Genomic DNA, 23,916 nt, shown 5'->3' with positions numbered 1-23,916 from the left:
ATTCTTATCATGGAACACAAGATGTAGCCCGGCTCCAGTTGGATTGTTTAACATCTTTCTGTTGCCGGTTGCTCAGCGGCCTTTCCTGTCCTGCAGACCTGGAGTTTGGGGGTGGTTCCAGTGTGGTGCCTCCCTGACCTGGGGGTGGGAGGATAGGAGAGTGTACAAGACAGCAGGCCAGGGCAGGAAACGCCAGGGTTACATGTGGGTTGTGGAATTGGTTAGGAACCTCTCTGCCCACTTCCTGCTCACGTGCTTCCTAGTCCCTTCATAAGTGCCCTCAGATGTAACGAGTTCGCCCCTTCCTTGCCCTCATTAATTGTTTGATTGCCTGCCAGGACACAGGGGTTTCTTTTTAAGGGTAGGCAGAAGAATGTTCATCCGTGCACCGCTCTGCGTGAAAATCCTGGACTGCAGCTTTAACCCCTCTCTAACTGCTTGAGTAAGGGTGACCAGATGTTTAAAAAAAATAAAAAACCGGACAGGCCATAGAAATAGAAGTAGGACTACAGTAAATACACATACAACTGTAGTCCTACTTCTATGTCTCTGGCCTGTTGCGGGTGGCGGGGAGGGGGTGTGCTCACAGGCACACTCCTCTCATTGGAGGAGAGCGCCGGGTAGGGGAAGGGGGAAATGGGGGCGTGAAAAGGATTTCATGCACCCATTCGTGAAGGAAGAGTTGCGCCGGGACCCAATTTCAGTATTTCAAAATCGGGTCCTGGACCATAGCCACCCACATTTGAAAACCTCAGACGGGGTTTATAAAATAAAAAAACTCCCGGTACCTCGGGACGGTGGGTGATTTCCCCGGACTGTCCCGGAAAAACCGGGACGTCTGGTCACCCTAGCATGAGTGGGTCAAAGGAAGATTGAGGGCAACCAGGTCCTTCTGCTGCTGATCCTCAGGGGTTAGCGCCCCCTATCTAATGTGCTCAGTGAGGACAGGCCCGTGAGCTGCTCCATTAATTGTCACAATGAGTGCAACTATCAGTAAGCATCCCCCTTCTGCTGTCAGCGAGGTAAGCGAACAAGAGTTGTGTCTTGACCGCGCTCTGCCCTGATACTGCTGCAGGGTCATGAAAGTGTTCTCTCCTGCACATAAATACAACTTGAATTATTCATCTCCCTGCGACTATATCATGCAGAGTGGTCTGAGGTGAAAGGCCAGGGAACTCTGGGGGCCAGTGCAAACCAGCTGCTAAGTGATGCAACGCTTGGAGGTGGTCCACCCGGCCTTTTCCACTTTAACTAACAGGGAACCCTAAGAAAGCTCCTTCCACGGAGAGACGCACATTCTAGGTGTTACTTCAGACGTGATTTGAGGTCCCCAGTCCCAAGTCCAGGGTGGGGCAGTGTGGCAAAATGGATGCAATCGCCAATGGAGCAGAGCAGGCATCCGACTACTGTCCCTCTCAGCACTGCACATGTTGCAGGGATAAATGCAGGGGTCACCTTTAGTGGCAACGACCTTAATGAAAGGAAGAGCTGGGGTCACGAGGGATGCCGAGAGGAAGAGGAGGGGCTACTGGAGCCCGGGAAGGCAGAAGTGTACAGGGGAAGAATGAGGAAGATTGTTGTCTTCACATCTCTCGTGGTGTCAGGTGGTACGAGCAGTGAGTGAGAGGGGAGACAAGGCTGTGGGGCCATTGCTCCACTAAGTATAACCACTGGCGACGAGGGGAGATGTTTCCCTGTGTCAAGAAGCACTGCATCAGCAATCCACTGCATGAAATGGTGGGTTAGGAGCCCTCAACGAGTACGCAGCAGAGGTCCCTACTTTGCAGACGGTAGTCTACCCCCGAACATAGACGGCCGTCCGCCATGCAAAGTTTAAGCAGGTCCGCCACTGATGCAGGAGGGAGACCCACCCAGGAAAGGAAGGGCAATTTGTCACACATCCAAGTCGGCAATCCGCAGCAGAAGGAAGGCGATCTGCCACTCGACGGTGATGGTAGTCCTCTGTGCGGAAATTGAGGCATTCCGCCATTGATGTAGGACAGTGATCCACCCTGGAATGGTAGGGCAGTCCGCCTGCATGAGTGTGGCCCGTCCGCCCACCTAACGTGCTGCAGAAGGGTGTTCTGTCCGTGAAGGAAGGGTGCTCCGCCCCAGGCGAGGAGGGCTTAATTCCACCCCAAATACAGGCTGATGCCAGCCCGAGGAGGAAGAAGGCAATCCACCCTTGCGGATTGGGCAGCCCGCCTACCGAGAAAGAGGCCCCCGGGCCCTTGTGTTCTATTAAGATCGGCCTGGGGATTCATTTAAAGGGCCATCTGCCCGGCAGTGCAGGGGACACTGAAAGGGCAACCTGCCCGTAGTGAGGAGGGGCTGTCGGCCCGTGCTGCTGTACCAAGAACATACCGACAGAAGAGGGCACTCCGCCGACTGGACACGGTCAGTTAGGCCAACTGCCAAGAGTGCTGCAACACCCCGAGAAGGGTACCACGGTGAGCTGCAACGTCACCAGCACCGCACATCAGGAGGGAGCATGGAACCTTCGGGGGGGTCGGGGGGGTAGGTTGAACTGACTCTGCCAAGATCCAGGAGAGGTATGAGGAGAAGACTGCAGTGACAGAAACCAAAGGTGGACAGGAGGCAAAAAGGGAGGTGAAAGTACAGAATGGGGGAAGAAGATGCAGTCCCAAGAATGAGCAGTGCGGCCAGTACAGCAAAAGCTGCCTTTCTCAGGCAGCCGTAACCATTCCAGCTGCAGCCACCGCAGAACAGAGGGCCCAGGTGGGAGGGGTGGCTGGAGGAGTTTACCGATTACATGAAAGCGCTGGGTGATGATGATCCAACAATGCTCCTGATGGTATTCACAAGCATTGTGGGGCGAGAGGTCAAGGGGATTCTAAAGACGATCCCGCCACAGGAGAGAGCAACATACGGGATGGGCATCACCACACTCAACAAAAAGCTAGTTACCAAAGCGAACAAGGATTTTAAAAGGTATTTGTTCAACAAATGTCAGCAGCTAGCTCAGGAAACAATAGTTGACTTTGTCATCAGATTGCAAAAGATGAGTTTGCACTGCAACTTTGCAAACTTCATGTATGTGGAGGCAAAAGGCTGCCGGATAATAGAGGGGTGCAATCACTCATATTTCAGTCCCTCCTGCGGGCAGACGTCTTGGAGCTGGCATGTGTCTACGAAAGGGTGGATACCCAAGAAACCTAGATGGAAAAGCCGAAGGAGAGAGAGCAGGTAGCTGCCATACACACACACCAGACGAGGTGGCCACGAGGACACAACAGTGTTGATAGAACCCTGCAACGTAACACACCAGAGCTGGGTGGAGAAGAACGTATGTGCTATAGGTTCTGGATGTGCTATGCCGGCGATGGCACACCAATTTATGTATTTATGTATGTATTTCATGTGTAAAGCACGCAAACAATGTATAGGCATGGATGTGCTGTTGCAGGTACAAGTACTAGTCAAGCTACTGTATTACATGCATAGTTTCACACAAGTACAAGGTGACAGATGTGTGACCCAAACAGTAGTTACCATAGAAACATACAGAATAATACATGTGTATGAAACCAGGTTGCAATTATCCAACAGAGCAGGCAGTTGGGCAGTGTGACATAGAGGTTCCTGGTGAGAGGCGAGATGGGGGGAATTCAGGTTTAGGTGAAGAGCTGAGTTTTTAGTGCTTTGCAGAAGATCCAGTAGAATTTACCTGACCTCCGGGAGGGTGGGAGGTTTTTCCAGAGCTTGATAACAGGGTATGGGAAGCTGGAGCCTCCGGCTTTGCATCTTTTCACTTTGGGCACAATTAGTCTATCTGTGTAAGGGGTCCTAGTGGGTCTGGAAGAATGGACTTTGGCAATTCTTTTGGAGAGGTAAGGTGGTGCTGTGTTGGATAGGCACTTGTGGGTGATGGAGAGTGTTTTGAAAATGATCCGCTCCTGGATGGAAAGCCAGTGTGCCTCTCATCTAGCTCTCGAGATGTGCTCTCTTTTTGGGATGTTCAGGACTGCTCTAAGGTTGTTGTTCTGGATTACTTGAAGTTTGAGTATGTTTCTGGAAGAGGTGCCATTGAATAGGATGTTGCAATAATCAATATTTGAGCCACTGATTGCACAGGAAATGGTTAGGCAATTGTTCTTAAAGAGGAAGGGTCTGGCTGCATCAAGGACCTTGGCAGCGTACACTGCCGAGGAGGCAATGGCACTTACTTGTCTAGTCATGGTGAGTGATGCGTCTAGGTAGACCCCTAGGGCCTTTACTGTTTTAGAGACAGAAATCAAGCAATTGTCAATTGAAGGCAGAATATTGATTGTTGAGGGTCTTTATGGCTCTTGGCGGGACAACAATCAGGATTTCTGTCTTGTCACTGTAAAGGCAGAGGTGATTGGCTGCCATCCAGCTCTGAATTTTGGAATAGATTGTGTTGAGGGCGTTAGAATCTTCTGTGTAGTAGCCTGAGAGGGGGATCAAGATTTGAGTGTCATCGGCATAGTTAGTGTAAGTTATGCCGAGTGAATCTAAAATGTAGAATAGGGGCCTGGTAAAAATGTTGTACAATATAGGGGTGATGCAGGACCCTTGTGGCACACCACAGGTGATAGGAGATGGAGAGGCGTTGGCCATCTCTGAGAAGACTCTCATGACAGCAGCTTCCCCACCCTAGCCTCTTCCCCACTTTAGCAACCAAGAAATGAAACACCCTTCCCTTAATGCTAAGATCTGAACCATCCTTCCACATCTTCAGAAAAAAGACTAAAGCATGGCTCTCCACTCAAGAGAATTAGCTATGCGCCCCTTTTTAATGATTGCCTGAAAATTCACACTATTATATATTTGGAACTGTATATAACCATGTCTTGTATTACATTCTCATTTACATATGTAATTTATTGTAACCATATATTGTAACATTGTCATTGTATACTCATGTAAGATAAGTAACCAGATGCCTCAGGGCTTGGTGCGCTCTACAAATAAATAAAATACAAATACAAATACAAATACAAATGACTCTTCCATTAAGGAAGGGTGCTATCCAGGCAGTGGCAGAAAATGAGAAATGAGTGTGAGTGGTGAGGCAGTGGCAGAGGATCTAGTGGTTGACCAGGTTGAATGCTGCCGATAAGTCTAGGAGGAGGAAACAGTGCAGCCTTGCCTTCGTCCCTGATCTCATCTAATTGATTTTTCAGATCGAGCAGGGCAGATTCTGCACCGTGCCTCGGGCGAAAGCCAGATTGACGCATCCCTAGGATGTGATTCTCCTCCAGGAACTGCTGAACTTGAAGGTAGGAAGTTCAGTCCAAACATTTTAGGAGGTAGGGGACAGTGGTGATTGGCCTGTAATTTGTGAGGATGGCAGGGGTCAAGGGATGTTTTTTTCAGGAGATGGAGTACCCAGGCTTCTTTAAGGCTGGCTGGGACAGTGCTTTGAGCGAAGGAGGTGTTTATGATAGCTGTGATGATGGGGGTTAGCATGTCAGCACAGTCTTTGGCAAGGGGTGCAGGACATATGTCGCCTTTTCATTTTGAGGGTTTTAGATTATTAATCAGTTTGGCTACATCGGGTTTGGATAGGTCTCTGAAGAAGAAGTGAGTGGTGGAGGAAGTAGAGGAGGGCGGTGAGCAATTGTTACTAGAGGTCATGGGTACTACGTTGAATGCCGCTTGTTGCCTAGGAGTGCCTCTTGGATACTGGAGCACCAGATCTTGTTTTTAATGATGGTTGTGGGGGGGAACAACAAGGGATTCAAATTCTCTCTAAATGGAGAATATTTCTTTTACGTCTGACTTAGCATTGCTGATTCTAGCGTTGAAGGAGTTGGACTTAGCTGAGATTATGGCTGATTTATATTGTTTGGAGGCTTTGGTGAAGACCTGTTTTGCAGCGATGGTGGGATCTTTTAGCCAGGTTAACTGGGCTTGTCATTTCAGGGTGCGTAATTCTAGCAGGTCAGAGGTAAACCGTAAATTGGAGTGTCTGACCATCTTCGCTTTGTGTGGTATTAGGGGGGCTAAGGTGTTCACTGCCTTACAGAGGACTGAAGTGTAGGTATCCACTAGTGAAGTGGGGTTCGAGGCGAAGGGAGCCTGAAGGCAAGGAATGTTGATCTTTGGTAGGATATTGTCTCTGGTGAGCTTCTGAGAGCTCTGTGAGACCGCAGGAAGAAGTGGGTTTGGTGGAGCTATTGGCTTGTTTGGCTGTGTGATAGAGAAACTGATAATATGATGGTCTGACCACGGGCCTGCTGTGTTGGCACTGGTGGCGATTTGGCAGTTGTGGTCCATGATCCAGTCCAATGTGCGGCCTTGTTGTGTGTGGGATTGGTGATGCGTGGAGCGAAGCCAAGTGTGTTGAGAGCATTAGAAAATGATTTGGATGGTAGGTCATTTGGGTCATGGAGGCCCAGGTTGAGGTCACCTAATAAGATTATTTTTGAGAAGCTTTGAGGTCATCCTGGAGGATATGAAGTATATTTTGCTCAAAGTTTGGAGAAGGGCCTGGAGGGTGGTAGATAAGGTGAATGGTGACAGTCCAGGTGGGGGAAGGTGAGAATTTGAGAGAGAGAATGTCGGTATTCCCATCAATGACTAAGGGGGATGGACTCTCTTGCAATCATAGCAACCCTGCCACCACCTCCCATGTGCCAGACGCGGGAGAAGTCATCATTTTGTGCGGGTGTGCAGGGAAGGAATCCACTTCCCACCAAAAGAGACGACGGGCCCTCATAGCAGTAGGGGTAGAGCAAGAGGAGATTTTCACAGGTGGCAAGACAGAATGAAGGAAAATCCACCGGACAAAGCCTACAGAGATCACCTCTGGCCAACGAGCAAGGCAGCAGGCGACGGGAGCGAATGGCACCAAAGGAAAAAGCTCTGGCCAACAGGAGAAGTTGTCAGCACCACCAGATGATTCCCATAATACCCGAGCAGAATGGAGAGGAAGCAGCTCAATGACAAGTAGGAGGAGATGTTGCGGAGATAATTGCAGGGGGCCACTTTAGTGGGAACGACCTTAATGGAAGGGAGGAAGCACTGGGGACACGAGGGATAGGGGGAGGAAGAATGAGGGCTACTATAGCCCCGGAAGACAAAACTGTAGAGAGGAATAAAGAGGAAGGTTTTTGTCACTACATCTATGGCAATGTCAGTTTGTAGGACCAGTGAATGAGAGGGGCGACAGGGCAGTGGGGCCATTGCTACACTAAACATAACACCACGCATGAGTGCGTTAGCAGAGGCAGGGGCGTGATTGCCATATGCCCCAAAAGTTGGGAGATGCAGGAATCAATCGAGTGTACAGAAACACAAAGAAACTGATCCCAGCTAGAATGAGGAAGTGAGCGTAAGGACCGCACAATGAGCACAACGAATGAGCACAGATGCAATGAGCCCAGATGGTATTAGCGAGGAAGAAAAGCAGGAACGTCATTTAAAAAAATGCCAGGTGTAGGGGAAGTGACACCAGACACTTGCTGACATCACACAAGCAGGCATCACATGACCTTTCACCCCATTAGCATTATAGGAAGTGACATCAAAAACAATCTACAATTTGTGTATGTCAGATACAATAATAAACAATTCCTTAAGCAGCCAAATGTCTATTTTAGATACCAACATAGAGTCCTGCTCTGATATGCTAGGGTGCAGCCATTATTACAAAGAGGCACACACAACTGAGTCATCATCTGTCAGAGGCACTGATTTCATTTGCTATTCATTCGAGCGTCATGTAGCTACTTTGAGTGCATTACATCTGCGTTGTCTCATACCACAAAGCCATCATATTCAAGGTATTTGTTCACATGCTCAAGTACTGTTACCGGATGATAAATGCAGCTAAAATCATTTTTATTCAATGTACTGTCTCACTTGCCAATGTACTGTGACCATGATCTAAGTGCAGCCACCTATGCCAAAGTAGGGTTTACCCGTTATAGCCTCACATGCCAGGTACAGCTTTATATGCCCAGGTGTCTCCACTATAGGCAAAGTGCAGCCTCACTGGCCAGCTAGTCAATCTTTCTGTTTCTGAGCACTATTCTCCATCCTAATAAAACCCCACTTATCAACCTCCGAAAGACATGTTAGAGGAAAGTGCTTATCCCCAGAGCTAATCCAGATATAGTCGTTATATGCAGGGCAAAGGTTGACATGACCAGCTGTTACCGCCATACAGCAAAAGCAGGTTCAAAACCCCAAGTAATACTTTGTTGGCTAACGCCTCATAAGTCTGGTATTATAATATGCATAGTAGTTTTCTATGCTCGGATGCAGCCGTCGTACACCACTTGCAGTCTCATTCTTATGTAGACCCCATTCCACCACAACAACCGCATTCCTGGCCATGCTATGCTGAAAGGCATGGTCTCCCCACCAGCTGTTGCCCCCAGTTTAAGTATAATAGGAATTGATCATCCAAGCACGTATACATATATATGCACAAACACATGAAGAAACTGATTACCAACTAGCATAATTGAATGAACAGTAATGCTTGGTAAAGTCTTGTATTTTAATTTGTCTTCCTGTCAAACAGGATCTGTTCTCAGCTGTGTGTTGTTCATCACAACATATCTTTATTTTTTGTTCGGATGGCATACAGAAGAGAATATGACAAAGGCTACAATTAAAAACGTGTTGTCGTTCACAAGTTGGTATAGGATGGCTTACATTCATTGGTTCCCATTTCTAAGGATGTGTTTGAGAAGACTGAAATGCTGGACACGCTTCCCAAAAATACTTTGAAATGTAAGATTATGCATTTTTTTGCTGGTATTCAGGCGGAGGAAATAATTCAAAAAAACCAAGTGAGACTCTATCCGCCTGTCTCTCCCATAAAGAGGGGCCAGCGGGGTACCTGTTGTTTGTTACAGAATGACATCACAAGCCTGCCCCACTAGGGCCAGGTTCATCCTGTCACCACTGAGAGTCATGATGTCCAGTTGGAGCTACTTCTCTCTGCCTTTGTGGGGAAAGGGAGAGATTGGCCCATTTAGTTTTTTTCTGTCCTCTCTATGCAGATATTAGAAACACGTTGCTACTGCGGGTTTGCGAGACAGTGGACTTGGGCGTGTCTAGAGCTGAGGGTGGCGTTTGCTTTGGCCGCTTCCTGAGGAAAGCATGGGCTAAGAGAGCTTGATCATTGTTACCAGAGCAACAGAATCCTGTGTAAAGGGAACCTGTGCCCATGCAATATCTCGATGCAATCCTTGTTTTATATCAATACTCTACATGTATTAGTGCTTGCTTTTATCCCTATAATATCATCATAACAACGAATCTACAAATCGTTTTTGGATGTCACTATTTTATTTGGATGGAAGCATTTTTGTCTTTCTTTTCAGATTGTATGAAATGTGTTTTTATGTACGTTTCATGGATGTATGATCCGAAATAAACGAGTTTGACTGATTATATTTATATTCTTGTGTGCATGTCCATATTTCGGAAATTGGTGCATATAATGTGTGCAGACAGCCATGCAGTAAATGCAAATATGAAAGTGCAAGGCTTCTGCATGTGCTATGCTTGCATCACTGATCCCTAAAGAACACCCTGCTGAGGCTAATATTGCACTGGGCTTCATGTTGCCAGCACTGCCTCTAAATCCAGGGTATCAGAGGAAGGGGCAGGTGTTGCAAGGGGAATGCCAGGGGTAGCAGCTACCCGCAAATGACGTCTATGAAGACAAGTGACCGACAATGGAATTCATGTGCCAACGGAGTAGCTCCGCTACAATGACGGCACTTAACAGGCATATGTGCGGAGCGTGCGCAAAGTGCGGGTTAAGTGTTGGAGATGGAGCGATCCCCCAACAACGTCCTAATTCAAAGTTCACAAAACAGGCACATGTGATATGCCCGAGTCACGCGCGAAGTGCTGGCCGGGTGTGGGCAGTCCCTGCAGCTTGTTTGGTGTCTAAGGAGAGGCGCCAGAACAACGTCCTAATCAGCTGACTGCAAGTCCACTTAACAGGCACGAACACATGAAGTGCATGTGAAGTGCAGGCCATGCTGTCAGAGCAGCCTGCTATGGAGGGCACAAGCAAAGTTATTCTTAGGGTATTCTATGGTACTTGCATACTTGCCAACCCTACCGATTTAGGCGGTAGGATACGGCTTTTTAAACAGTCCTACCGCCTACCGATTTATTGGCACCAAATACCGATTTTTTAAAACTTTTAAAAAACTTTTTTTTTGCCTACACCAGCTCGGGGGAGTCTTTCAATGGCTCCCCCGAGCTGGCGTAGCGGGAGAAGGCGCGGCATGCAGGCTTTTGATGTCAAAGGCACCCACGGCGGTGGGCTAAATGCGCCCCTTCGCCGCGGGTGCCTTTGACAAAAGGCGCCATTAGCCCCCCACCACGCCAGCTCGGGGAGTCTTTCAAGGACTTCCCCGAGCTGGCGTAGCGGGAGAAGGCGCAGCATGCAGGCTTTTGATGTAAAAGGCACCCACGGCGGTGGGCTAAATGTGCCCCTCCGCCACGGGTGCCTTCGACAAAAGGCGCCATTAGCCCCCCACCACGCCAACTCGGGGAGTCTTTCAAGGACTTCCCCAAGCTGGCGCAGGGCGAGAAGGCGCAGCATGCATGCTTTTGATGTAAAAGGCGCCCCCGTGGTGGGCTAAATGCGCCCCTCCGCCGCGGGTGCCTTTGACAAAAGGCGCCATTAGCCCCCCACTACGCCAGCTCGGGGGAGTCTTTCAAGGGCTCCCCCGAGCTGGCGTGGTGGCAGAAGGTGTGGCAGGCGCCTCATTGTCATTAAATGCACCCGCAGCGGCACGCTCATTGAATGACAATGGGCTGCTGACGTGCCCTATTCCTATCATTACCTCCTCGCCTGACTATTTTTGAAACTTTAAGATTCCTACAGATTTTTGGTCACAGAACGTTGGCATGTATGGTACTTGTAGTGTGTTCATTGTGCTCTGTGCTTGGCTGTGTTGTATTAGTAGAGTTAACAAATTCTGAAGTGCACGCCTAGAGCCAGAAATGAACACATACGCTGACCTTGGGACTACCCCTAGAGGTTGCACAAAGTGACTGTCAATGGAGAAACACTACGATTTCTGACGTTCAAAATGTAAACGCTGCAGTAAACATTGCATGCCCAATGGCACAGCAAACGTTTCTGCACCAGAATGCAAGCCTGCTGTTCTTTAACCTGTCTCTTCGTGTAAACTTAATATATATACACTGCACCCCTTAAAGTATATAGATGTTAGTAGAAGTGGTGAGGCATGTATTTTAGGGATGAAATGCCTAATCTCAAGGGGCGGGCCGGAGAAAGCCTGCCCTGACACAGGAAAAGTCAAGAAAACAAAATAAGAGTTCCCAAGAATAAGGAAACTCCCACCCCCTGCACACTATCATAGGCCGATAGTAGATCAGCCAAACATTTAATGAATGCGTTTTATCAAATCTAAGCAATGCAATCAATCCCTTCAATAAGAGTTTAATCTCTACTGTAGTAAAGTGGTAATTTCATACAAAAAGTGTTTTTATTGTTATAGCCCAACACGTTACGAGAACAATCTCTCTTCTTCAGGGGCAATTTTTCTAGAAGATAATCAGTATATATCTAGTACTTCATTTACAAAACAAGACAACTTATTATATAACTCATATACATTCAAAGAGTGATGCCAAAGTGCCAAGTACAGTAGTATATAACATAATTCAACTGAATTAAATCAATGGTTTTCATAATAAGGTCTCCAATTGACTCCCTCACTGTTCAGAATTCTAGAATTATTAGAATCAGTAAAAGAAGGTAGGGTTGAACACTTGACACAATTTGTATTTCTTAAATCTTCACAAGTCTACAGTATAGAATTCGTACCTTAACATTCCATAATCTGCCTTATGGGAATGTATTTGGGTAATCATCCAAGCTGGCAGATCCCGAACCTCCTGAAAAGTAAGAAATCCCCTTTGTAACTATGTATGTGATTGCAATGTAGGAATAGAAAAGTAAACATTTAGAAAGCAAAAACACCCATCCTGCTGGAAGACAGCAAGACAAGATCGTTTGTGTCGAAAAGGCTCACAACCTGGAAAGAATCCTTATACCTAGCGAAGAAAATGTATTCATAAATATCTTCAAAGTATGGCTATAGAAATGGTATAAGTGTATCAGGGTCTGATTTATATAAAACTGGTAAATTGAAAAATTGCTTAGCCAGAGTACCAATCTAGACAATGGTGACAATGGTGACGTAGTGTTCTGTTCCTCAAATGGAAAAATAATCCACATTTAATTGGAGCAGTCTTGACAAAAGTCTGCGCTGTTTTTGGGAGCCTGTCTCAAAACACACAATAATTCGAAATTTGGAATTGTGGCAATCTTATAGAAGAGAGCTTGACCTATGCATTCAAGAGTAAACGCATGGAAAGACTTACCTACAGTTCTCTACAAATTGTGTGTCACTTTATTCCTGGCCATCAGCAAAAGACGCTGGATGGGGCGGTTTAAAGATGGCTGTTATTTATTAAAATGTCATAACAGACGTTGTGATGTCATCACGTGATGACCCCTTCAACGTGCATGACGTCATCAGTCATCACGTGATGGTGTCAATGACGTCCTGGATGTAAACAACAAACAACAACATTTTATGTAGGATAGACTACTGCAACTCAATACTTGCAGAAACCAGCTCAAGAAACATCAAAACATTACAGGTTGTTCAAAACAACTGCCTTAAACATTCCTGGACACAAACACGTTTCTACCATTAGGAGGAAAATCCACTGGCTCCCTGTCCAGGACAGAATCAATTTAAAAATCCTCACGCTTACTCACAAATGTATCGCAAACAAGGCACCCTTACACCTCAGTAACCTCATCCGCAAAGCCCAATGCAACAGACCAACCCGCTCTCCCTACACCAATCTGTTCATCACCCCCAAATTTAGAAGACAGAATGCAGGAGGATCAAGTTTCCCTACTATAGCGCATACATTGTGGAATGTCCTCCCCACTCACCTAAGAAAGACACCTCCTTCTGGACTTTTCGAAAAAATCGAAAAACCCTACTCTTCAGGCTAGATCTACCGTAGTAGCCATTTAGGCACTTGCCTATTACCTGTACTACTAGTATATATAAATGTATATTATGTAATATGTAAAAGTGTAATTGTGGAACCATGACGCTATGCTCCAAATACCTGTAACCATCTTCTAGAGTTTGTATCAGCGACTAGTTGCCTTGGGGCTTTGAGCGCTTTATAAATGAATAAATAAATAATATGCCCCCTACATATGATTTAGTGGGATGTGATGGGAGGTTAACAGTATCAAAACATGGAACTGGGTAAGATAAATCTGCCCCAAAGTTTAATTTGAAAATCAGTTGCTCAAGTTCATCCACAAAATCACTGCAGGTTGACTGCTCTCCAAAGAGAATAATAGAAGATTGGTCTTGGCTTCCCGCGACACTGCAGTCTAGACTACGCAGTCGCTCCTAGAGCTTCCTGCGACACTGCAGTCTAGACTACGCAGTCGTTCCTAGAGCTTCCTGCAAAACTGCAGTCTAGACTATGCAGTCGTTCCTCGAGCTTCCTGCGACACTGCAGTCTAGACCACGCAGTCGTTCCTCACGCTTCCTGCGACACTGCAGTCTAGACTATGTAGTCATTGCTAGAGCTTCCGGCGACACTACAGTCTAGACTGCATAGTCGCTCCTAGAGCTTCCTGCGACACTGCAGTCTAGACAACGTAGTCGTTCCTAGAGCTTCCTGCATTACTGCAGTCTAGACTACGTAGTCGCTCCCAGAGCATCGAGGGCTGCATTGCTGCTACTCTCTTGGAATACACCAGGCTATGGTAGACTCATGGCTAATGATGCCATAAAGAATTACATTGACAAGCTCAATGTATTTTTATTTCAGGAAACTTGGCTTATGGATTGTGCGGTTTTTAACAGTTATAATCCTTTCATCATATCGGCGAGGAAATGAGCTTGGGGTCGACCCTGCGGTAGCCTTTTAATGGTGGCTAGAGATAATTTAGGATTGAACCCTTTAAAAGATGGAACACTAGCAATCTAGTGTTGGCTGAGGTTCTGTCTAGGGTTGAGCGCCCTACCGGGTGCGGACAACGTATGCTGGGGGTATACTGGCATGGTGGGGAGGGGATGGGGTGAGTGGGGCAGTGGAATGTGTGGTGGGGGTATGCTTGTAATGTGGGGTTGGGGCATGGCAGGGGCAACTAACAGGGTAAATGATGGCAAGTGTGGCAGAAGGTGGTGCAGCACAGGGTTAGTAGGTGGCAGTGTCTGGGTAGAGCAATCGGTGGTTAGGAAAGGTGTCTTAAGGTTGGGGGCATGAAAGGAAGAGAAGGGTGTAATTGTGGGACAGGTCAAGGGTCAGAAGTGTAGGTGGCGAAATTCATTTTTGGAAGCGATGAGCAGTTGCATATGTCGACTACCTGTGGTCGAGTAAAATGCAGCTGCTCATAGGGAGCGATAGGGGGCGAGCAGTTGGAGGGGCGAGCAAAAGACCCATCGAGCAGGTTGTAGACTATAAATAGACACACAACCCACTCGACCCCTGATTCATTCATCACTTCATCTTTTCCATCTTGCAATGACCCCCACTCCATGCTCCAGATTTGCCTCTTTCCACTCCTCTGGGTCTTAGTCTGTACCAGCCTTTTACACCAGTCCAGCTCTTACCTCAACTCATCCTGCAAGTATGCCCACCACGCCCCTTCCTTGTCTTCTGCATTGTGTATTCTGCATAGTTTTGCATGTGCTAAACAACCCCTCCTGCATTCCAGTGCGCCTGCTGAGTCCCAGCTCTATTGCATAATCATACCTGACCTTGGTTCTATAGCGGGTCGTCATTGACCTGGCAGGCAGAATGCAACAGGGGACTGTTATGGTGGGGATTGCAATGAGCACACTGGAGGGTGGCAGGAAAAGAGCAGTAGCAGCAGGTAGGAGCCCCCTGAGGCAGGCTCTGCAAGGTGCTGCTTAACTGGAGTGGCATGAACAACCACCTTGTCGAAAACGTTATGCAAGTCCTTTCAGCGTGTTTGGAAAGTATCTTGAGATGCTAGGAAGGCTCTAGGCACAGGATAAATCAGCTATCTTTCATTTTAGGTCACCCTGAAGAAGGCCCCCCTACCAGGACTGAAACATGTCAGGGAAATAGTCTATCTGAAAATAAATAAAAACACTGGACTAAAGAAAAAAAGTGGAATACAATGGAATTGACAACCTCTACTCCCGTTGTTTATCTTTTATTTATTTATATTATTGATTTTGTACTATCAGTGTTAATTAATATAATTAATGGTGTTGGGATTAGTAAGCAGGTGGTAGCTAGAAAACATCATGAAAGCATTACGATATTTTGCCCCCGATGGATGGGAACATCTAAACCAGATTACAAGAGCGATATCTACATATGCCTGATTAGGCATTTATAGTTTTAATTACAGGGTGATGGCGCTACAGCCACCTTAACCTCAAACTCATGGAATGTTCTACCAAGTATTTGAGTGTCCGCCAGCCTCATAATCCTCCACCAAGAGGCTGCCAGGGTGACTCTGAATAAAGGCAAGTGCAAATTCAGGAAACACACCCTGAAATTCTTCAAACTCATATTTTCAGATCGGGCCATGCGCCCCGACCCATCAAGGTGGCGGCTCTGAAAGGCACGAAGCGTCCAGCGAACGTCTCAGACCTGTGATTATTCCTTGGCCATGCAAGCTATTGCTCTCGATATCTGGAGAACTATGCCACTGTGAGTGCACCACTATGAGAACTGGCCAGAGACAACGAGGACTTCCTCTGGTCGCCAGAGTGCGAGGCCAGTTTCGAGACCATTTGAGCAAGCATTGCTTCTGCCACCGATATGGCATACTTCAGTTCAGCCAAAGAGACAGTGGTGACAGTCAACACCAGTCGCGTGGACCGGGGTGCGGTGCTGGCCCAATACGACCCCAAGTCACCACACATGAAGATAGTTGTGTCATATGCCAGCCACAGTGTGACGGTTACCGAACAAAAATACTTGCATGCCGAGGAGAGCTTGGCGGTCGTCTGGGCTTGCCAACATTTTGATCTCTTTCTATTCGGGAAGGCTTTCACTGCCGTCACTGATCACTAGGCGCTCCTTACCATCTATGGGAACATGAAGGCTTGCATGCCCCTGTGCATTGCAAGATGGGGTCTCCAGCTGCAGGACTACAAGTTCACCATCTTCCACAGGCCGGGCAAGGACCAGAACCCGGTGGATTACCTATCACGCAATACAACCGAGATATGCCAACCTGAACCCTCTATTGCGGATGCCTACCTGCACTACGTCATCCATCAGATTAAGCCATTCCCTGTGGCGTGGAGAACACTTCAACATGAGTCGAAACATGACATGGTTCTTACAATCGTCTCTCAGTGCATCACTCAATGACAAATGAAACATGCCAAGGATATGGCCAAGCACCTCAATGTCTTGTCTCAAGAGGACGTCCTGCATATGATACTGGTGCAAGATGAGCTCACAGTTAGGGAAGACCACATCGTCATGAAGGGTTGCAAAATTGTGCTTCCCAAATCACTATGCAACAGGTTGTGGACCTGGCACCGAGGAGTGGTATCCACAAAGAAGCTGCTCCATCAAAAGATATGGTTCCCTGGGCTGGACAAGCTGGTTGAAAACACCCTGAAGAACTGTGCCATCTGCTGCATGGTGGCTCTACTCCCCCAGCAGAGTCCATTACAAATGTCCCTGCTGCCGGAAGAGGTGTGGGAAGAACTAGCAGTTGACTTCTTTGGGCCCCTCCGAGATGGCACATACGTCCCAGTGGTGATGGAAGAATATTCAAAATACCGAGAAGTGCAGATCGTCGACTCCATGGCGGCAGAGGCGGTTATACCGGTCATGGATCGCATACTGCCGGCCTACGGTATCCCAAAGGTCATCAAGTCTGACAATGGTCCACCATTTACAAGCCTGGACTTTGCACACTTAGCACAATATATGGTGTTCAAACACTGCAAGATCACACCCCTGTGGCCCCAGGCCAACGGTATGGTGAGACGACTCATGAGCAGTATCAAGAGGGTGCTACAAATCGCTCAGTTATCCCCCAAGCCGTTTGAACAAACACTATATCAGCTCCTGAGGGAATATAGACATACGCCCCACAGAACCATGGGCAGATGCCCAGAAGACCTCATGTTTGGCAGGAGACTGAGAACAATTACCCCAAGGCCCTATCGTTAAGGAGCCTAGACTTTCAGACGCAGAGACCCGAGAGAGGTATGCGAGGGAGAAAGTGAAGATAAAGGTGAATGCCGATGGGATTAGGGGTGCACGAGAAAGAGCGATTGAAGTGGGAGATAGGGTGGTAGTGCAGAAGATGCAACGTTGGAAAGGAAATTCCATGTTTGCACCGGGCCTCTCACAGTCACTCGAAACATATCTCACTTCAAGGAGTGCTGTGGGACGTTGGAGGAGTATGAGTAACTATCAGAAGAACCTGCAGGGGTTTGGTCCCAAAGAGAGTCGGATCATTCATACTTGGGAGATGGGGAGGCATCTGAGGAAGAAAGAGGAACATGAAACTCAGCATCCTGCATCGCAGCCCAACCCGGCAGCGATGGCCAGTCCCAGCCAAGTCTAAACCTGTAAGAGTCATTGAGGAAATGGGGTGACCTGTTTATCTAGTCGTTTAAGAAAGGGGGAGGTGCCATGTTCCGAGACACTGTCCACCTCGTTTTGTGTGGGGCGGGGCCAAGGGAAGGCAGGTTTCGGGGAAGTGACATTGTGGGAAGCCTGGAAGGGTTCCAGGATCATGTTAAATAAAGGGTGTACAAGTCAGACGTGTTCTGTGTGGCCCTCCTATCTTTCAAGCTGTGTGCTGCACCACACATGGTCAAGCCCGACCCCGGGCACAGCTTCGAGTCTCGGAGCTAGCCGTGGCCTGAAACAGATTGGGGTATGAGAGTACTAACACGTGGTGGCCGAGGGGTGTGGAATATTGGGGAATTCAACAGCTTATTTGGAGAAAAGGCAGAGGATCTATCCTTGAAGGTGTATAGCACCTAAAAGCTGTCTCGGTAAAAACATCTCAGTGCCTTGCCTTGAACCTTCAGGCTCATACTCAAAGATAGCAATTTTTGGAAACGACTTTTAAATCCTCAACCTCCATGTACCAATTATTACTAAAGTGGAGTTAGGTATCAATCCAACCTCCTCTTGTCTCTCCGTAATTACCTCACCTTTCCACGCCTCTCCCCTACCCGCCGGGTCTCTTTGCTGCTTCTTCTGCTGCCCCTCTCCATGGCGTCATAGTGGTCACTCTTGCTTCTGGATTCTTGTATATGTCTTTCCATCCCACTCTTCTGTTCATTCTACTTTCTGACCGCATATTTTCTTTAGTTTTTTTTTTCCTTCTGATTCCTTCTCCAGGTCTCTTGCCTGCTGAAGCAGGACACTAATTGCAAAGTCGCAAAAAAACCAAAAAGTTGGACTCAATATCATGAGAGGTTAGTTTGTCAAATCTGTGACAGCAGCGCTGCAGGCAAATACAGACAAGAAGAGCATTTACGCCCTCATGCAATTTAAGACTGTTGCCCCTGCCCAAAATGACCTCTCTATCAGTCCATTGGATCATTGCAAAGGGCGGAACATTCCATGACCTCAACAGGGGGGTGCGGGCATCAGTCTTCTCCAATTAACACAATCAGAGCTGTGGGAATCCTAGATCTTCCAGACACTCAATGTCATTTCTGAGTTTCCCAAAAATGTTCAGCTGCATACAATTAGTGCAACTAAGCAGTCTATCTGAAAGCAACATCATCTGTGCACTTTAATATCATTTAGGCAGTGGCAGTGTTTCTCTCAATAAGTGGACTGGTACAGCAGTTTCAAACATGCTAACATATGCAACATCAATTCCAAAGCGATTCATCTCTATTGTGCCTGTATACGTTTGTTTCAATACAGATTCTCTCTTTCAGCTAAACTGAAGTCTAATGCTAAGTTTGAGGGCTAGCTCCTCCCAAATTCATACACAGTTTCATAATTGCATCATGTCTATTTGTGGTGAAGGGTCTTATCCACATTCTCAATGCGTACAGCGGGGAAGTCTGCAGTGGTGGGCTTTCCCTGCAGTGGTTTAGACAGGCTGTGTGGCCAGAGGGCAAAGGCTCGCCCACTTTTCTCCAGAGCCCTAACTGGGCCTTAACATGCAGTGCAGGAGTGGAATGTTAAGGCGGCATCTGCTGCTCGTGTGTTTTACTGCTCATAGTGTCAAGATAAATGAAGACGCTGAAAAGGGGCGGAAGCAATGGCATAGGGAAACTCGGACAGTATAGGGCTATATAGGAGAGAAATAAACCCCAACCCCCCTTAGCCTCCCTGGAGCTCGGTTCCAAAGGATCTCACTGTTTTCGAGTCCTGCCAGGATGAAAAGAGATCCACAAAAACAGCTTCCCACCTTCTCGCGCACAAGGTCAGATAGACCACAATCAACACCAAATACTGACTGTCATCGTGCAATTAGACAGAAATACACAGATTTGACATATTCTAATCAATCAATAGAAAACCTAAAATGTGAACATGACACTAAGCTGTGTTTCTGGGTCCCAAAATTTAGATAATACACATTTGAATTAATCTAGTTTGCAACATCTGGTAGACCCGTCTTTGGGACTCTGTGGGGAAGCACAGATGAATTCACAAGTGTCACATTGTATGTAAGTCTTCTGATCTTGTTAATCTAAAAAACCAAAGATAAAATCTGGTTGGTGACAAAACTACAACATTAAACGAACTCTCTGTATGTAGATGGTGTGGTGTCTATCATCACTGACCTTCAATTTCTTTCACGGCGTGTGAGGGGTCGTCTAGTGAGATGTCACTAAAATAAATTCATCTGTGCTTCCCCACAGAGTCCTGAAGACGGGTCTGCCAGATGTTGCAAATTAGATTAATTCAAATGTGTATTATTACCTTGTGTGTGAGAAAGTGGGAAGCTGTTTTTGTGGATCTCCTGTACATTAATGTTCACATTTTCCTCCTCCACACACCCCCCGAAAAAAGAGGACTATTATACTCCATCGTATACACCCAGGATGAAAAGTGAGCCTGCACACAGAACTCAGGGCACCTCAGGCAGCACGTCTCTTCTGAGGGCAAGATGTTACATGTCCCTTCTGGGTGTACACAGGTGCACAGAAAACCTTCTGTCGATATTAAGATCTCGTTCACGCATTGACACCTCAGCTAGAAAGTAAAACACTGGAAGCATCTGTCAAAAGAGCCTGTTGCGAGGAAAAAGCCCAACAATTAAGCCCCGTAATAAGGGAGTGTTCCCAGCTCAGACCCAAGATGGCCGCTCGCACTGGGAATCCGGTGAAAGGACTTTTAACGCGCACAAGGTGGCGGTGTTAGTTGAGAAAAGTGGATAGTGTTTTCTCCACATTAATAGCTTTAGAACTCTCGTATTCAGCAGCTCTTCTGCGTGTGTATCACTGGTGTGCAGCACAAGAGAAGAGAGCATGTACGTCTCCCACTTAACCTAGTTCACAGTCATGCTAGACCTCCTGCGTGCATGCATGTTGGAATTCTGGCAAGGCCGTCGCATTCTTTCGCATTTAAGCAGAGGATACAATAAACAGCAGTCTCTTCTTTACAGCGCTGTGAAGCGAGCTTGACTGCTTGCATTAGGCAGTTATTTGACTATAATGTTTTGCCAGAAAAGGACTGGGGACACATACCGTGGCCGGTTAGGCTGTGCACGCCTCGGGTTTCTCATTGCAAACAGGACGTTTTAGAGAAGTCTGCCCGACCTCCTTTAATACCAGATAATCCCCTGTGAGAGCCTGCACTTGTGGCGGGCTTAGCCGCCCAAGTAGAGACTGGGCCATTCCATTGACAATACCTAATCCCCCGCACTATCTATCGTGAGTGGGGGTTTAGATTCTATTAAAGACAAGGAGGCGAGTATTATGCCAACAATCTTTACTACTGACATAAATAGCAGCAAGAAAAAATGTTTTGTTCAACATTAACTTTTTCATTTAACAAAAGAAAAACACAAATCTCATCAAACACAGTGAAATAACCCAAGCCAAGATGGAGGTTAGTCAACAGTCCATTAACCAATCAGGATGAACCCACACCCATAAATGTCCTTTACTCGAACAGCAACTCCTCTTCTGAAGCTGCAATGACGCGTGAACAGCAAACGTAACACGACCAAGTCTAACCAAAGAACAATTCAGGCATCATCTAGGTGTAGACTCCAAAGATCCTCCGCTGATGAAATCTCCCAAGGTAATCAACCCGAAGCTGAAAAAGGAGACAGATGTTAAAAAACTGGGTGGGTGGTTTAATACTCGCCTCCTTGTCTTTAATAGAATCTAAACCCCCACTCACGATAGTGCGGGAGATTAGGTATTCTATGGCACGACAAGGAGGCTCATATTATGCAAGTTGAAAGCCCTTGCATCACATTGAAAACCACATGATCAATCCGTTTATGATAAAATGTCCTAAAAGTAGATTCCCTGGACCAGTCAGATGCTTTAAGGATTTGCTCCAACCCTCCCCCAAGGAGAGCGGCTTTAGAGGCCATGGCACCCCTAACTGAATGAGCTCCAAAGGAAGAGATGTCAATACCAGACTCTTGCATCACCCATCTAACCCACCTAGCCAGGGTAGCTGAAGACACCGCCTTAGAAGGCCTACGATAGGAAATAAGCAGCTGAGAGGTACCTGGGGGACGGAATTCCACAGTTCTATCTTCAAAACATTTCAAACAATGGACCACACATAACTTATCATTTTCAGGAAATGCCGGATATGAAACAGAAGAAATCATACATTTAGTTCTCCTAGTAATAAAAAAGGTTACTCCCTGTGGCAAGAAGATCTTATTGTCCACATCCAGCGCTCTAATATCAGATACTCCCTTAATAGAGACCAGGCACAAAAGCATTGGTAACTTTGAAAAAAGCTGTTGTAGGGATAATTCCTGATTAGGAGGCCACGATACAAACATATGCAGAACCTTATTAACATCCCACAAAACTGAATATCTAGGTTTAGGGGGAACCTTAACCCTAATTGATTTGAGAACCTTCCTGACCAGGAATTGTTTACCCACTGGTTCTCCCTTAACCAGGACATGAGCCGAAATCGCCAACCTAAACCCATTAATTGTACGATAGGCTTTACCTTCCTTAAACAATTCTACCAGAAAATGTACTATGTCTACAGGAGGGGCAAAAACGGGATAGAGGTGTCTAACCAAACACCAGCTAACCCAGCGGCTCCATGCTGATGAATATCCTGCCTTGGTGGAGGCTGCCCAGGAATCCTTGATGACCCCAATAGAGTCCTTCGAAAGACCTCTGAAGCACCAGGAAGTGCTGAAATCTTCCAAACCATAAGTGAAAGATGTCCCTGAAGGACCAGGTTGTGAGGGTGACCCAATGGGTCCGTCAGGAGCTGGGGATGAGACGGCAATAGGCAAGGAAAGTCCTAGAAGAGCGGGGAACCAAACCTGAGAAGGCCAGAAAGGGGTCACCATTACCAAGGAGGTTCGCTGCCTGTGTAGGTGTACCAGAGCCCTGGCTATCATGTCGAAAGGAGGGAAAGCATAGGGAAGCGGGTCTGACCAATCTTGGAGAAACGCATCGGTGGCCAGAGCCCGAGGGTCCAGTCTCCAAATGTAAAACCGAGGAACCTGACAATTGAGCCGGGAGGCAAAAAGGTCCATGCGAATGGGACCCCAAAGAGCCTGAATCAATGCAAATACACTCCTGTCCAGCATCCAGTCGCTGAAGGTAACGGGAATTCCAATCTGCCACAGAATTGCTTATGCCTGGAAGGTACTCTGCTTGAAGCAGAATATTTATGTCCAGGCAATAATGCCAGAACTCCATTGCCAAATCCGCTAGAGCCTTCGAGCAGGTCCCCCCCAGGTGGTTGATGTAACGAACCACCGACACATTGTCCATCCGAAGAAGGACACAGCAATTGCCCTGACCCTTGAGCAGACTCTTGACCGCGAAGGAACCTGCTAGTAATTCTAGGCAGTTTACATGAAGAAGACTCTCCTGTTCTGACCATCCCCCCCCCGTGGAAATCTGACCTATTCTGGCCCCTCAACCGGATCTGCTGGTGTCTGACTCGAGAACCCCATCCGGAGAAGGCCCAAAAATCGCTTTGCCATTCCAGGCATTCATATGCTTGAGCCACCAGACCAGTTCCAATTTGGCCTCCGGATCCAGTCTCACCTTTTGAGCATAAGACAGGTTCCTGCTCAGGTGCCTTCCCTTGAGACGTTGAAGCGCCCTGTAATGCAGGGGAGCCGGAAAAATAGCCTGAATGGAGGCTGACAACATCCCTACTACCCTTGCTAGCTGTCGAAGGGAAACCACTCCCAGCCGGAGGATGAGGTGGATTTCTTTCCGAATCTTCAAAAGCCTGGCGTCTGGGAGAAGAAGGATGCACTCTTTGGAATCGATATCGAATCCCAGAAATTGGATACACTGAGTAGGACAAACTATGGACTTTTTTGCATTTAGAACAAACCCTAGATCCTGCAACAGGGAGATCGTCAGATTCAATGGACCCTGTAGAACCCGGAGATCCTGAGCTAGGAGAAGAATGTCGTCCAGATAAATTATACTTCTGATCCCCTTTTACCTGAGAAAAGCCATCACCGGTTTCATCAGTTTGGTGAAACACCACAGGGCTGATGACAGGCCGAACGGGAGAGAGGCAAATTGCCAAAGGCGACCCCCCCAATGGAACTGAAGGAACTCCTGGTGAGGGGGAAACACCGGGACTACTAGATATGCATCTTTGAGATCTATCTTGACCATCCAATCCCCAGGAAGCAGAGTATCCCTCAGAAGATGAATGCCCTCCATTTTGAAATGATGATAAATCACACAGGAGTTG

General features: G+C 47.2%; 1 protein-coding gene across 3 annotated transcripts in view; it reads right to left on the bottom strand.

The window, feature by feature from the left end:
- C1S (complement C1s) overlaps positions 1–23,916 on the bottom strand; it is a 479,233-nt gene that overhangs the window by 233,681 nt on the left and 221,636 nt on the right. Inside the window, exon 1 of one of the 3 annotated variants that reach the window (XM_069650602.1) lies at positions 11,822–11,888. The exons of the other annotated variants lie outside the window; for them this stretch is intronic. Coding sequence (XP_069506703.1) covers positions 11,822–11,868 — 47 coding nt within the window. The 5' untranslated portion in view covers positions 11,869–11,888. Of the gene's footprint in view, positions 1–11,821; positions 11,889–23,916 lie in introns of those variants that run through there. 3 annotated transcript variants of the gene reach the window in all.

The sequence above is a fragment of the Ambystoma mexicanum genome, chromosome 3p (genome assembly GCF_040938575.1).
Source record: "Ambystoma mexicanum isolate Mex_15411 chromosome 3p, UKY_AmexF1_1, whole genome shotgun sequence".
Classification (NCBI taxonomy): domain Eukaryota; kingdom Metazoa; phylum Chordata; class Amphibia; order Caudata; family Ambystomatidae; genus Ambystoma; species Ambystoma mexicanum.
This window is presented reverse-complemented; position numbering and strand designations above follow the sequence as displayed.